This window comes from Microtus ochrogaster, chromosome 18, assembly GCF_000317375.1.
Source record: "Microtus ochrogaster isolate Prairie Vole_2 chromosome 18, MicOch1.0, whole genome shotgun sequence".
Taxonomy (NCBI): Eukaryota; Metazoa; Chordata; class Mammalia; order Rodentia; family Cricetidae; genus Microtus; species Microtus ochrogaster.
This window is the reverse complement of record NC_022020.1, coordinates 20,670,628-20,686,083: the sequence shown is the minus strand read 5'-3', so window position 1 is coordinate 20,686,083 and position 15,456 is coordinate 20,670,628. Positions and strand designations below refer to the sequence as shown.

Here is a 15,456-nt window from a genome sequence, read left to right as displayed (position 1 = left end):
ACACTCCTGGGGAGAAAAGGGGAGGGATAGGACAGTAGGAGGGCGAAGTCTCTGGGTCTTTGTGCCAGAAGGACCATGCAATTCAACTCAGTCTTGGAAAAATACATCCTAAAAATATGGCTATGGTTTTGCAGTCCTCACAGGTCTGAGGAGAAGACGTGAAAGTATGGGTCCCTACAGGGAAAGAATCAGGCCCTGGACAGAGCAGACAGCTCTCAGTGAGGCTGCTGACATGCAAGCATGGGACTTGAGTTTGAATCCTCAAGACCCATGTAAAAAACCAGGCATGGTGGCATGTGCCTGCAATCCCAGTGGAAGGGAGGCAGAGGCAGGAAGGTCCTGAACCTCACTGACAGGCCAGTCTAGCTGAGACAGTGAGCTCTAGTACAGGGAGAGATTCTGTCTAGAAAAATAAAACAAAAAATGGTTAAGGAAGACCTCCAGCATCAACCTCCAGCCTCCACAGGTGCACACATACCCACACAAAAGATCGTTTAAAAGAGTCAGGTAAGTCACTCCATGGTTAGCGGGGACCCCAGAGAGTTACCCACTTATGGCCAGGGTGAACTAAAGTATATGAAGTCACTTGTGAACCCACATAACCAATCTGTAAGAAGTCAAAGCACTAGGAGGGTTAAACGGTACTGGCCGGTGGCATCCTGAGACACTGGCCATGATTGACAGTTCTCTCCGGAGGAAAATGCTGATAATCTAGGTCAGTAATAACTCTTTCTAATAGTTTTTCAGACACAAATCCAGCATACAGCTGGAAACAAATAGGAAGGATGAAAAAGAAAGGCAGGCATGGCATGTGGAGGCGGTGGGAAGATTGCCTGGCTCAGACCAGATAGAGAGATTTAGACAGAGTAAAACTCAGGCCTGGGGGCTGGACAGATGTTTGTCACACAAGCTTGAGGGATTGAGTTTGGATCTCTGGAACCTACACAAAAGTCCTGGATCCCAGTGGTGGGGAGCCTGAGACAGGAGGATTCCCAAGGCTCACTAACCAGTCAGTTTAGCTAAAGTGAGTGAGCGCTAGGTTCAGTGAGACCCTGTCTCAAAAACGTAGGGTGGAATCTGTGTGTTTTTGTAACACTAGTGACGGTGAGAGGGTGGTGGCCATGACAGGCAGGTCCCTAAGGCTCACTGGCCAGCCAGTCAAATCAAACCACCAGTCCTAGATTCAGTGGTAGACACCATCCCAAAAAATATAAGATGTCCAGCAATACTAAAGATACCCAACATTGATGTCTGGCCTTCATACTTACATATGTGCACGTGTAAATGCACCTATATCCATATATTAATGCATGCACACTACATGTGTGAATGATGTACACATACATATACATTACACACATGTGCACATACCACATAAACACAAAATATAAGGAAGCCACTTGTTGACTTCTGGTCACACATATGTGCACAGACATGGACAGGTACACACGCACACACACACACACACACACACACACACACCCCACTCTAAGTTTTATGAAAGCCATTTTTTTGCTTTTTAATTACCTTTTATTGCCTACATTCTGTCCCCATATGGCACTGAGTAGGTTTGTGTGTTTGTGTGTACGTGCGTGTGTGTGTGTGCTGTGTGATGCTTGCTATTGAACCCAGATTCTTACGCACAGTAGGCAGGCACTCTTCCATGATGCCACACACTCCATTCTCATAGCTTTTAAAGTTAAGACTAAACACCTTCTGTATCTGATAGGCAGCCTTTCCTTCAAAGAGGAGGGACTAGAAGCAGAGATGTAGTCAAGAGACTGCTGCTTCCGGGTGGCACTCCGCTACTACATCACCTGACTTCACAAATACATACATGCCTGGGCTACTAAGGACAGCAGAGTGAAGCCATGGAAGCTGGCAGCCTGTCTTCTCTCATAACAGACCCCATTTAGGCTCCCAAGTACCAGTGTCTGCTCAGTCTCCCCACATTGTCCCAGGGTCCTAACCAGGCAGACAAAGGGGACCATGGCCTGTTTCACGGGTTCAGCTAAGTTGCTAATGACTGGTGGTCAGTGGGACATTCAGCCTCCCGAGAGAGGTTCCGGGAGAGGTTCCGGGAGATGTGGTTTACTCCCGAGTACAGTGCTTGCTAAGGTGTAGACACAGCCTGCCTGGGCCCTCTATGCATCACATCAGAGTCCTCTCTCAAGACTACTGCTTCTCTCCGTAGCTGCGGTCTTCGAGAACCTGGATTCCTCTGATTTGATGGAAACTCCAGCCTTCTCCTTTGCGATGAACTTGCTAGAGGTATTGGATCATTACATCCGCTAGTTCGGAGTCTTGTGAGAAACCTTGGGGGCTTCGGCTGTCAGAGTCCAAAACCTAATTCTCATAGCCCTGTCCAGTTCCCCATGTGTGTTTCCCACACTCTCCCAGGTTCTCAGCCCATCTGCATACAGCGGACTCCTGGGGGCAAGCACCAGGGTGGGGACAGGATGAGCGACCAGTGTACTTCAGTGGACATGTCTTCCTCCTGTGTTCGGTACCCTCCCTACCTTCCAGTGGTTCTATACTCCACCTCTTTACTTCTCACCTGCTCACTCACTATGGGTTCCTCTTGGGCTTCAAGCCCCATGCCCATCAGAGTGTGCATTTTGTCTTATTCCACATCATTTGTGCATTTTTCTGGTCCAAGTTAGTCTGTGGCTTAGCACAGAAAGTCCCAGAAAGCGAAAGAAAGCCTCACAAACCAGTCACCTCCCAAAGTCCCCCTTCCAAACATCACTGACACACAAATTTGGGGGTCATATGTCCAACTCAGGGGCGCACATTCAAACTATATCAGGTGCTCCAAAACTTGGCTCATGCCATCTCTGTCTTCTCTGCATGGTGGGGAGGGCTCTTTCCCCTCCAACCTTCCTTTGCTCTTTTTCCCAGGCCCAGGAGACCAGCATGTTCAGGTTCACCAAGAGGCAGTCTTCCACAAACATTGCAAAGGCACTCATGAGAGAGACCAATGCTGTGACCCCCCCACCCCCATGGCCCTGGTTTGGGTCCAAAACATTACCCACCATCAAGGGGTCTTTGGTCACAAGAGGGACTAGGAACAGGTGTGAGTTCCAAGCCAGGCTCTGCTGCGCAGGTAATGATGCAGCCCCGCAAGTAAATGATGCAGCCTGCTCTCTTCCCAGGTGCAGTTCCAGGCTCTCCGAGAATGCTTGATCAAACACACAATCCCCATCCGTGGAGAATACGTCTCCAGGCCCTTGAACATTGCACAAGCTGCAGACCGAAGAGACGCTTTTGTCAAGGTACAAAGCCACAGGGCAGGGCAGGACAGAGATGGATGGGCGGGTCCCAGCTTTGGAGGTAACATCCCTTGGGAGGCCAGTGTCAGCAATCTGCATGCAGCCTTTCTGGGTAATGGCCTCTTCCTTTGCCTCAGAGAGCAAAGCTTCACCCCATGTCTCCCCAGGGCATCTACGGGCACCTCTTCCTATGGATTGTCAAGAAGATCAATGCTACGATCTTCACACCACCAGGCGAGGATCCCCGAAGTGTGCGGAGGGCCATTGGTCTCCTGGACATATTTGGCTTTGAAAACTTTGAGAAAAATAGGTATAAAGATCTTAGCCTCCATTATTTCTGGAAATAGAACATGAAGGGCGAGGAGGACAGCTCAGTCAGCAAATGCTTGCCATGTGGGCTTGAGTCTCCTTCAGAGCTCATGGGGAAAGCTGGGAATAGTGGCTGCACATGTGTGTAATGCCAGTGATGGGAAGGTAAAGACAGAAGGACTCATGTGGCCTGCAGCCCAGCCAGGCTATCTGAACTGGTAGACACCCAGTCTCTAAAAGCTAGGTTGGATGGCATCGAGGCCCAATATCTGAGGTAGATTCCACACACACACATATATGCACACTTGCACAATGCACCCACGCACACCACACACATGCACAGTGCATCCATACACAGAGAGAGAGAGAGAGAGAGAGAGAGAGAGAGAGAGAGAGAGAGAGAAACACACAGACACACACCATGAGCAGTGATTCTGACCAAGCTTGAGGGTACCTGTCCCCCTTCCCCGACCTTACCCTGCCCACTAGGCTGAGAGCAAGGACTTCACACTCCCAGCTTATAATGCCAGGGTGTCTGCAAGCAAGTCTGGGCCTTCCTGCAAATACAGCCTGCATACATCTTAACATCCCACTGCCCAAAGATGTCTGTGAAACTAAAAGCCATCTCCAAGAGTCAGCTTACCCCAGCATTGCTCACCCCGTGAACCACTTCCCGATCTCCGGTGACTTCGCACATGGGGTCAGGGTGGTAGCAGAAGTCAATAGTCTTGACTCATCTAGGAGTTCTTGTAGGTCATCTCTGGCCTTTGAGTTTGGAAATGAGTAAGCTCAGGCTGAACGTCTCTGATCTAGTGTCCCAGAACAGCTGGAAGCAGGTGTGGGCATTGTCACCAGATGCCACTGTGGTGAGGGTTGGGCAAGGAAACTAGGTGGGCAAGAGAAGCAAATGTGGGCAGGTGATACCCAAAGGGGAGTCAAAGGCAGCAGGCAGCCAGCAAGGAAGTGAAGGTAGGGGTGCTCTTCCAGAGCTTTTAAGGTCAGAGTCCAGGCCCTGATAGTCCCCTGGAGTCAGAGAAAAGGAAGCATGTACTTAGAGGTTCTGGGTGCCCACAGCACAGCCGCCTCATGGGGTAAAGATGCCTCATGACTCCAGGGCTTCCCAGGCTGCAGTGGTACCCAGTTGACCCTGCTCCACACTAAGATAATGGTGGTGGCGATTCCACAGCTTTGAACAACTCTGCATCAACTTCGCCAATGAGCATCTCCAGCAATTCTTTGTGAAGCATGTGTTCACAATGGAGCAGGAGGAGTACCTTTCTGAGAACATCAGCTGGAACTACATCCACTACATGGACAACCAGCCCATCCTAGACCTGCTGGCCGTCAAGCCCATGAGTGTCATCTCCCTCCTAGATGAGGAGAGCCGCTTCCCACAGGTATGTGTCTGCATCTCCCGCAGAGTAGAGCCTGCATCCCGAGTCTCTTTTCTGATGTCAAGAAACTCCATGGTGCTGAGTGTGGAGGGTATACTCCACCGCCACTGCCTAACAAGTCCCCGTATAGCACACCTCCTGCAGGAAGGCTTCCCAGACTGCTAAGGACCTGGATGGTTGTCCAGTGGCTAGAGTAGGAGAGTTGACAAAGGAATAGCCCCTAGTCTCTGTTCCTGAGTCTTCACTGCCACAAGGCACCAGCCAATGTGAGCTAGTTGTCCACCAATAGTGAGCTGTAAGTCATCCTAAACCCAGCTTGTTTTGCCTCTTGTGGGTTGGCCTCCTGACCTCCTCATGACTCTGGGGCCTTAGCCCTTAGAACATCTGGATTCTTCCAGGGGACAGACGTCACGATGCTGCAGAAACTGAACAGTGTCCATGCCAACAACAAGTCCTTCCTAAGACCCAAGAACATCCATGACACCCGATTTGGAATTGTGCACTTTGCGGGTGACGTATACTACCAGGCAGAAGGTGAGCCCAGCTCTGTGTATGACCCACCTGGGGTCACACAGTCCAGGATCCCAGCCAGGGGATGGTTCTGCCCACTGTGGGGAGATCTATCTGCCTCAACTAAGGCAATCAAGATGATCCCCCGCAGGCAGGTCCAGAGGCCTGTCTACTAGGTTGTCTCTAGAGTTTGTCACATTGACAAGACACTAACCATTGCAGGTGTCATCTATGCCCTTCATGACTGGTTTCTTTCACTTACTCTAAGGTTTTTGAGGGCTGTCTGTGTTAATGTAGGTGTGAGGGATCAGCACCAAGTGCTCACACTTACACACTAGCGCTTCCAATGACACCACTCCCCAGCCATTGTTTCTTGCCATTGCAGAAGAATAGTCTGTGTTACTGGCTTATATTTTGTTTCTCTCTTCAACTGATGATATTTGAGTAATTTCCACTATATGTCTATTTTATATAGCACAGCTGCACAGCTGCGAACATCCAGTGCAGGGTTTTGTGTGCACGTAGATCTCCATTCTCGCAGCAAATACCCAGCAGTGGATTGCTAGGTCATGTGTAGACTTTGAGCACCCACAAAACTCTTTCCAAAGTAGTTGTGCTGTTTTATGTTTATCATAGGTATGTAGGGGAGTGCCAACTTCTCCACATGCTTTTGAACTTGTGTTATCAGAGCATGGCTTGCAGGAGTCTGGCCTCTCTTTCCACAACGTGTGTTCTAGGGACCAAACTCAGGTCATCAGACTTGGCAGCAAGTGCCTATATCTCAGTTCCTTGAGTCTTGTTTTTGTTTGTTTGTTTGCTTGCTTGCTTATTTGTACCTCCAACATATCTGGTATTACATCTGTAAACTGCCATGCCTGGCTTCATATCACTTTCTTAATGGTACCAAAGGTTTGATTTTAAAGAAGTCTGGTTTATCTCTTGTCTTTTTGTCGCTTGTGTCATAGCTTAGACTCCACTGTAAAGTCTAGTGTCATAAGACTTTCTTTCTCATTGCTTTTCTTTAGGGACAGGGTCTCCCTATGCAGCCCTGCCTGCCCAGGAACTTACTGCATAGCCAGGCTGGCCTCTACAGCCCTGCCTTCTGAGTGTTAGAATTACTCCATGAGGCGCTTCTCCTGGCTTTCTCCTACGTATTCTTTGATTGTTGCATATTTCTGGTTTGTTTTATAAAGCAGACTCTCCTGTAGCTCAGGCTGCCTTACTCACTGTGTGGCTGAAAACCACCTTGAACTCCTGATCCTCCTACCTCCAGCTCCCAAGTGCTGGTATTTGCACCACCATGCCCAGTTTTTGTGGTGCTGGGAATCGAACCCAGAGAATCATGCATGCTAAGCAAGCACTCTACTAGCTGAGCCAGACCCCCAGCTCCTCTCATACGTAGTCTTACAAGAGGTTTAGATTTTCCTTTTAGACATTGGTTCCATGGGTTAACTTCCTGCTGTAGTCAGGTCACGATTTTGGGTAGAGAAAGAAAGGTCAGCGAAGTCAGTCTGTTGTGCTTAGAAGAATGGGAAGGTGGCCAGTGTGCTCTCGTGGTCAGGAAAGCAGAGTAGGCAAGCATCATCTGTAGAAGTTTCTAAGTAGAGACGTGAATCTAGGAGCAATCTTTGCATGCTCTTCCTGTAGGGAGACAGAGGGAGGCTGATAACATGCCGAGACGAAGCAGGGTGCTGGAGGTGGGGGAGTTCTGTTGGAAAACTGGGAAGATGGGGCTCCTTCACAGTCCCTGACACCGCGGTTTAAGCTCTTGAGAAAGAGAGAGTTCCTGTATTAGTCACTGTTCTCTAGAAGAACCGAGCTAATGGATATATTAAAAGGGCACTTATCAGAGGAGTTTACAGACTCTGGTCCAACAATGGCTGTCTCCTGACAGGAAGACCAAGGATCCGGTCATTGTTCAGTCCATGAGGCTGGCTGTCCCAGTTGGTCTTTGGTCTCCGTTGTAATCCTGAAGAAGTAGGTTCCAATACCAGCAAAGGATTGGGCACAGGACGACTGAATTTGCCACAGAGAGTGAGGGCAAGCAGGCAAATAGCAAAGCTTCCGTCTTCTGTGTCCTTTTGTATAAGCTGCCACTAGAAGGTGTAGCCAACATGGGTCTTCTGACCTCAAATGATACAGATTTAGGGCAGGTAGTCCCATGTCACGTGATCCAATTAAGCAAAATCCCTCACAGGTATGCCCAGCTGCTTGGGTTTTAATTGATTCCAGATGTAGTCAAATTGACAACCAGTACTAGCAATCATAGTCCCAGAACCCAAAGAGGACACGGAGCCCATCCCCCAACACCCCTAAGTATTCAAGAGTGAGGGTTTTTGTTTGTTTTGCTTTGTTTTGAAGTGACTGAAACTTACAAGTGAAGGGACCAGAGTTGGCACAGGACACATCAAGACCAAGTTCTCAGCACGAAGGAGATTTATTTGCTCTAGAGGGACACAGGGCAGGGAATTAGAGCCAAGAAAGAGGGTAGTAAAGGGGCAAGGGAGAAGGGGAAGGGATGTTTGCCCCAGAGAGACAAAGGACTGCCTCTGGATAGAGAGGAGATGTATGTGGCCTACAGGCAAATGATGGTTTATATAGAGAAGGGGTAAACCCTGTGTTAGGATGAGGTGTTTAATGCCGACTGGACAGGTTAATTAGATGAGCTAAAATGGGACTTTTGATTGCTGGACTTCAATACTTCCATAGCTGAACCTTGGTAGTCAGCCTGGGGAGAGAAGGGGGCCAAATAAGGAAATGGACCTTGGTGGCTAGCTTTAGGAGTGTAATCCAGCAGTTTAGCAAAGGAGAGAGAAGGGTGGAAGGCAAAAAACATCCTTCAAAGAGGATGCTAAGATTCAGGAAACTTTTTTCTCCAAGCACAAGGACCTAATTCAGAATACCCAGAATCCATGAAAACCACACACTTCTGTGATGAGACTCATCTCCCATCCATAGTAGTCTTAGCACTGCTGTGCTGAAATGGACACAGAGACAGGGGGATCCCTGGAAGCTCAAGGGCCAACAGCCTTGTGTATATAGTGTTGAATAGCAAGAGATTTAGCTTTAAACAAGACAGAAGGGGAGTCCTGTGATCTCCACACAGGCACCATGGCGTGCTCATGCCCATTCTCTCTCTCTCTCTCTCTCTCTCTCTCTCTCTCTCTCTCTCACACACACACACACACACACACACACACACACACACACCCACACACACCTCACATACATTTTAAAAAGCAAAAGCAGGGCTGGGTATTTAGCTCCAAATCTTGCCTAGCAGGCATTAAGCCCCACTATTTGCTCCCCAGCACCATGTAAACAGGCACAGTGGCACATGCCTGGAATCCTAGCAGTCAGGACATGAAAGCAGGAGGGCTAGACATTCAAGATCATCCTCAGCTACAAAGCTAATCTGAAGCCAGCCTGGGCTATATGCCACCTAGTCTCAAAAAACATAAAGCAATAAACACAAATGCTGAAGTGTATTGTTTTCCTTTGGGCTACTGTGTTATACCCATGACCTCATATGATCATGGCTCATAGGCAACCATCTCTCCCTGTGACCTCACATGGTAATGACACTGGCCATACTGGGTCAAGGTCTACCCTCATAACCTGATTTTACCTTCATCATTTCACCTCAGTCAGTAGTGCTTTCTGTGCAAGCATGATGACTGGGTCCAATTCATGACAAGAAAAGTCATGACAAGAAAAAAGAAAAAATCTGGACACAGTATGCTGCCTGTAACCCCAGCACTGGGGAGGCAGACCCCTGGACTCTCTGGAGAGCAGCTTAGCCTATTTGATGAATTCCGGGCTAATGAGGGACTCTGGCTTTAAAATACTGTGGACAGCAACTGACCTCCATATACGTGCTCTCTGACATATATGTGTATACATGGTACATATGGGTACCAAACCGACACAAACATGCACATTTGCATGCAGACTTCTCTTCAAACAGGCTGTCCATACTGAGTCCAGAAGTACTGGAAGCAAGGACAGATACAGTTCAGCCCAAAACACTATCCTCCCTCGTTTCTGAATGCGAAGTGTTCCCTTTGGAAAAACGCCAAACTTTGCAGAATGCCCAAGACTTCAGAAGCAGAATAACTGTATTCATTTAGACCGCGGTGGTGAACAGGAATGAGATGCAGGGATCTGAGAGTTCAGAGGTCAGAAGGGACGGTGCTGGTGGAGACAGAAGTTCTGAGTGGAAGATAGACAGTGCTTTGGGGGAACATTCTAGAGTCCCCCGGGCATTCTCATCTTACTCAAGGGATGGGAGACATGGCTCTATTGGTCTGAAGGGTAGCCCTGCTCTCTGCACAGGCTTTCTGGAGAAGAACCGAGACGTGCTAAGCATAGACATCCTCAACCTGGTTCAGTCCTCCAAAAACAAGTTCCTGAAGGAGATATTCAACCTGGAGTCACCACAAACAAAGATGGGCCATGGCACCATCCGCCAGTTGAAGGCAGGAAACCAGTTCTTCAAGGTGAGCTACTACCTGCCACCCTCACTCCAAGGCACTGTCCCAGACAGATAGGACCAGGGAGAGCCTTTATTCACTAGGAGTCCCTTACGTACGACATCTCCAGCGTGCAACATCCCAGCATACAACATCCCCAGCATACAACATCCCCAGCATACAACATCCCAGCATACAACATCCCCAGCATACAACATCCCCAGTGTGCAGCATCCCAGCGTGCAGCATCCCAGAGTGCAGCATCCCAGCGTGCAGCATCCCCAGAGTGCAGCATCCCAGAGTGAGCATCCCCAGAGTGTAGCATCCCCAGAGTGCAGCATCCCAGCATACAACATCCCCAGCATGCAGCATCCCCAGAGTGCAGCATCCCAGAGTGCAGCATCCCCAGTGTGCAGCATCCCAACGTGCAGCATCCCAGCGTACAACATCCCCAGAGTGCAGCATCCGCAGAGTGCAGCATCTCCAGAGTGCAGCATCCCCAGCATGCAGCATCCCCAGTGTGCATCTGGTACCCAACATGGCTTGTGCTGAAGTGAAGGAGAGAAGAGGAGAGAAGAAGGGAACAAAGGGGAGAGAGAAGGAAGGAGAGAAAGGAGAGGAAGGAAAAGGAAAAAGGGGAAGGAGAGAAATACAGAGGGAAGGAGGAAGAGAGGGAAATGAGCGGGAAGGATGGCTCAACAGTTACAAACACTGGCTGTTCTTTCGGAGGACCTGGGTTTAATTGCCAGCACCCACATGGCAGCTCACAACTGTCTGTAACTCCAGTTCCAGAGGATCCGATACCCTCACACAGACATGTATGCAGGAAAAAAGAAAGGAAATAAATAAGGAAGGAAAGAAGACAGGACAGAGGGAGAGGGGAAGAGAAGGAAGTAGAAAAGAAAAGGAAAGAAGGCATGGGGAAGGACGATGGAAGAAATGTGTTCATTTGTCCTGGGTGGCAGCCCTCGCTGTGGCATGGTCCCCACTTCCCTGGGCATAACTTCCCTGCCCTTTGTGACCCTTGCTTTCTCTTTGCAGCCATCAGACTCCATCAAGCGCCCACTCACCCTCGCAGGCCAGTTCAAGCAGTCCCTGGATCAGCTGATGAGAATCCTGACCAACTGTCAGCCCTACTTCATCCGCTGCATCAAACCCAATGAGTACAAGAAGCCGCTGGTAACTAGGAGAGACTGGGGGTGTGCCCGAATGGGGTGCAGCACCGAGGGGCTGAGTTTGACGTCCAGGGCATGGCCAAAGTTGTAGCTGTCCACCGTCCCCGGGTCACAGCTCAGTGACCTGCACGGCTTCAGCTCACTCACGCCCTAGCTTTTTAGCCCTCCCGTCATCTGCTGTGTATGCTTGGCCAGGATCTGAGCCTCATTTTTCTTATCTTCCATGAAGTCAGACTTACTCTTGTCTAGAGGCAGTTAGCAATGAAGCTGTGGTCACAAGAATGCCCACATGGCCCAAAGTGTCTTTGGGAGGCAAAACTTGCCCTCTGCAGGTGGGTGATCAGCAGTGGCAAGCTCCAACAAGCAAGCACGTCTAGTGGGAAGTCTAGGACTCCAGGATGCCATGCTGTGCTCTTGTTGGTCAGAGTCTGGCCTCATGTTCTGACACAGGTGACTCATTTGTGTGGTAGGGACAAGGTGGACTCCTGTGATTCCCTGACTTAAAGAACCTGCTCCCCAAAAGGCTGTAAGCACAAGGACTCCCCTAACCAGGAAATAGGATTTGCAAAGATAAAATAACTAAAAACTGTGTCATAGGGGAATAATGTATTTGTGTGTACATGTTAGCATACGTATGCATGTGTGTATTGGGGGTGCACATATGTGTGATGGAGGATAGCGTTTGATATTTGGTATCTTTTTCATTGCTCTCCAAGTTATATAGTTTTTAAATTATTTTATTTTATAGGTGTAGATATTTGGCCTGGATGTATACAAGCACCATGCATGTGCCTGGTGCCCATCGAGGCCAGCGTGGAGCTAGAACTGGAACAGCCCTAGAACTGAGTTATGGACAGTGTGAGCCATAATATGGGTGCTGGAATGCGAACCCAGGTCTTCTAGAAGAGCAGTCAGTGTTCTTAACTAGTGAGCCATCTCTCCAACAACCACCCCCCTTTTTAAAAAAAGTATGTGTATGTATGCATGTGTGTCTACGTGGGCACATGTGCACGTGAGTGCAATTGCTTATGGAGGCCAAACGAGAGCACCAGAGTCCCTGTAGCTGGAATTGCAGGTCATTGTGAGCCTCCTGGACATGAACGCTGGAACTAAACTTAGGTCTTAGCAGGAACATATTGTCTTAATTGCTGAGCCACCTCTCCAGCCCCTCCACTGTATTTGTTGAGACAGGGTGTCTCAATGAACCCAGAGCTTGTGGATTTAGCCAAACCAGCTAACCAGTAGGCCCCTGAGATCTGCTTACCTCCTCCTCCCTTCACTTGTGTTGTTGGAACATGCCTAGGCTTGGTGGTGGTGGTGAGGTGGCATTTAATGTGGGTTCCAGTGGCTCAAAAGGCAGGTTGTCATACTTCCCTAGAAAGTACCTTACCAGCTGAGCCATCTCCAGCCCCAAAAGAAAATTACATCTGGGCTAACAAGTGGCTCAATGGGTACCGGAACTTGCTGTCAAGCCAGATGTCGGGAGTTTGGTCCCAGGACCCACATGACAGAAGAAGAGAACCAGCTTCCACAAGCTGTCCTCTCACCCCCACATACACGCTCTGTCCCGCATGCGCATTGACACACACACTCATGTACACACACAATAGATAAATGTAATGTAAGTCTAATGGATAAATAGTACATTAAATAGAACACAACTGTATGTATCGAGGCTGTTTTATAAAAGCTAGTTGTCTTAGGGTCTCTATTGCTGTGATGAGACACCGTGACCATGGCAACTCTGGTAAAAGAAAACATGTCATTGTGGTGGCTTACAGGTCAAAGATTCAGTCCATTGCCATCATGGTGGGACGTGGCAGTGTGCAGGCCGACATGGTACTGGAGAGGGAGTTGAGAGTCCTACATCTTGCACCAGCAACAGGAAGTGGTCTGAAACACTGGGTGGTATCTTGAACATAGGAGACCTCAAAGCTCACTCCCACAGTGACATACTTCCTCCAGCAAGGACACACCTCCCAATAATGTCACTCCCTATGAGCTTATGGGGGCCAATTATGCTAGTATAGACAACTACTGGGGAAGAGACCTGGTCAGTCATTCTCATCAACTTAGACCATGAAACCCAATATGGACAAGTTCAACAGAACCGCCATATACGGGCTGCCCATGCGTGTGTCAGCATTGCCAGGGCATATGTTTCAATTTTTCACTTCAGACAGTTGCTATAGACAGCAGCTAGACAACTCTGTTTTGTTTTTTGAGACAGGGTTCCTCTGTGCAGCCTTGGTGTCCTGGGACTTGCTCTGTAGATCAGGCTGAACTTGAACTAGCAGATATCTGCCTGCCTCTGCCTCCCAAGTGTGGGGATTAAAGGTGTGCGCCACCACCACCAGCTTAGGCAACTCTTCTTTCTCCTGCTAGCAAAAATTGTCTTGCTCTTAGAGGTCCCGCAGGTAGCCACACTGCCTGCCCTAGGCTGAGGCTCACATTCTCTGGTGCCTGTGACCAGAATTCATCTCAGTGGCAGCGGCTGCCTGCTGTGAGTTGTGGGGAGAAGCCCAGGCCGAGGAGCAGACAGGCCCAGCCACTGAAGAGTATGGCTCCGTCCTTCAGGCATCTCATCTTTGAACCAGCACCAATCATGCCTGTCACGTACGCTGTTGTGGAGATTAAATAGAAACTACAGGCTCTCGGGACACACTCAGTTAGTAACAACTGGCTGTTCACCCAGGGCTAACCACGGTGACTTTCGCCAACCTCCCATGGGCTTATCTATTTAAAGGGAGTCTTCTCCCCTAAAACTTCAGGTTGAGAGTGCCCTCTGGAGTCCTGGAGATGAGGGAAGCTAAACGCCACACCGGATTCCTGTCAGTCACACTGACCTCCGACATCAGCTCCCTCTCCCTCCATCCAGAGGAAGAGAGGACAAGACTGAACCAAAAGAGCCTCTGCCTCTAAGTAGATTCGCTTCTCCCTTCCACGGAGGAGGCGAGGCACGCCATGCTGCCTTTCTCGGGGCTGCCTCCACGTAGCTGTAAGCCAGGCCCACATAGAGACTTTGCATTTCTAAGGGGGGGGGATATGCAAATGACTCCTCCCCTGGGTGTGTGATGTAGGTGGAGGTCAGAGGACAACTTCTGGTGCTGTCCATCAGACACTTAGATAGAGTTTCTACTGCTGTGATGAAACACCATGACCAAAAGCAACTGGAGGAGAAAAGGGCCTTTGGAGGATGACTGGACAGATCCCTCGGCAAGCTGACCCCCCCACCCCTGGCAGTAGCGACCGTCAGTGGTTTGGGAGGGTGGGGTCCTTGGCTCCTCAGCCCAGCCTTCTCTGCCCGCAGCTGTTTGACCGAGAGCTGTGCATTCAGCAGCTGCGCTATTCCGGCATGATGGAGACGGTGCAAATCCGCAAGTCGGGTTTTCCCATCCGCTACACGTTTGAAGAGTTCTCCCAGAGGTTCCACATGCTGCTGTCCAGCCCTGAGCGCAAGCAGGTGTGTGTCTCTGAGCTGGTAGAACCTTGTGCCTCCCACTGAGTCCTCACCACCTTCCTGATCTCCTGGACCTCCCTCCTGGGGACAGCCAACCCCAGCTGTCTGTCCTTCCTGTTCTCCCCTGCTCTGTCTTCACAGGCAACGTGCCTGACTCACAGGCTTCTGGTTGATGCTGGTGGCTGTGTGTATTCCTTTTAGATGTCTGTGGGTTTACTCTGCTCTCCTGAGACCACCAGGTCCAGTATCTGAGGGGTGGCTAGGAAGATCTGTGGGATAGAATGTTCTGCCATTCTTCTGCAGCCTGCGGCCATTCTAACATTTGGATTGGTCTGAGGCTAAGTGCTCTCAAGCAACATGGAGGCCCCAGGCCCCCTAAGTATCCTATGTGTCCCTCATTCCCTTAACGTGGAGTGTAGGCAAGTGCCTGAGTATAGTCAGACAGCCCTTGCTGGGAGGCCTGCATGACCCTGGAGGAGACCCTCACCCCTCTCCAGAGTCCCTGACCACCCCTGGTTTTTCTCAACAGTTTCAAGACAAACACCGCCAAATGACCTTGCGCATTGCTGACCTGTGCCTGGGGACAGACAAAGACTGGAAAGTGGGAAAGACCAAAATCTTCCTGAAGGTGAGATTCCATGGCCTCCTGGAAACCATAGGGAGGGGAGGGAGTGTTCCACCCTGCCTGCCCTGTCCCCAGCTGGGCTATGGGTTCTTCTAGCCCTTGGTTCACACCTTGTTGGTCCCATAATGGGGATCTGGAATCTAGACAGGAAGGAAGTCGTAGAGAGACAGGGTAACAGAGAGACAGTCCCAAGGGAACTGTCCAGGAAGGTGAAATAGCCACGAAAAGCCACACAGAGC

The 15,456-nt window shown here is 49.7% G+C and overlaps 1 protein-coding gene across 1 annotated transcript in view; it reads left to right on the top strand.

The window, feature by feature from the left end:
- The window catches only part of Myo7b (myosin VIIB), a 65,209-nt gene that overhangs the window by 18,282 nt on the left and 31,471 nt on the right, over positions 1-15,456 (top strand). The window contains exons 9-17 of the mRNA XM_005355863.2: positions 2,195-2,271; positions 3,156-3,275; positions 3,440-3,582; positions 4,768-4,978; positions 5,374-5,509; positions 9,821-9,984; positions 10,999-11,136; positions 14,443-14,595; positions 15,122-15,220. Of these exons, the coding sequence (XP_005355920.1) occupies positions 2,195-2,271; positions 3,156-3,275; positions 3,440-3,582; positions 4,768-4,978; positions 5,374-5,509; positions 9,821-9,984; positions 10,999-11,136; positions 14,443-14,595; positions 15,122-15,220 (1,241 nt within the window). The remainder of the gene's footprint in view (positions 1-2,194; positions 2,272-3,155; positions 3,276-3,439; positions 3,583-4,767; positions 4,979-5,373; positions 5,510-9,820; positions 9,985-10,998; positions 11,137-14,442; positions 14,596-15,121; positions 15,221-15,456) is intronic.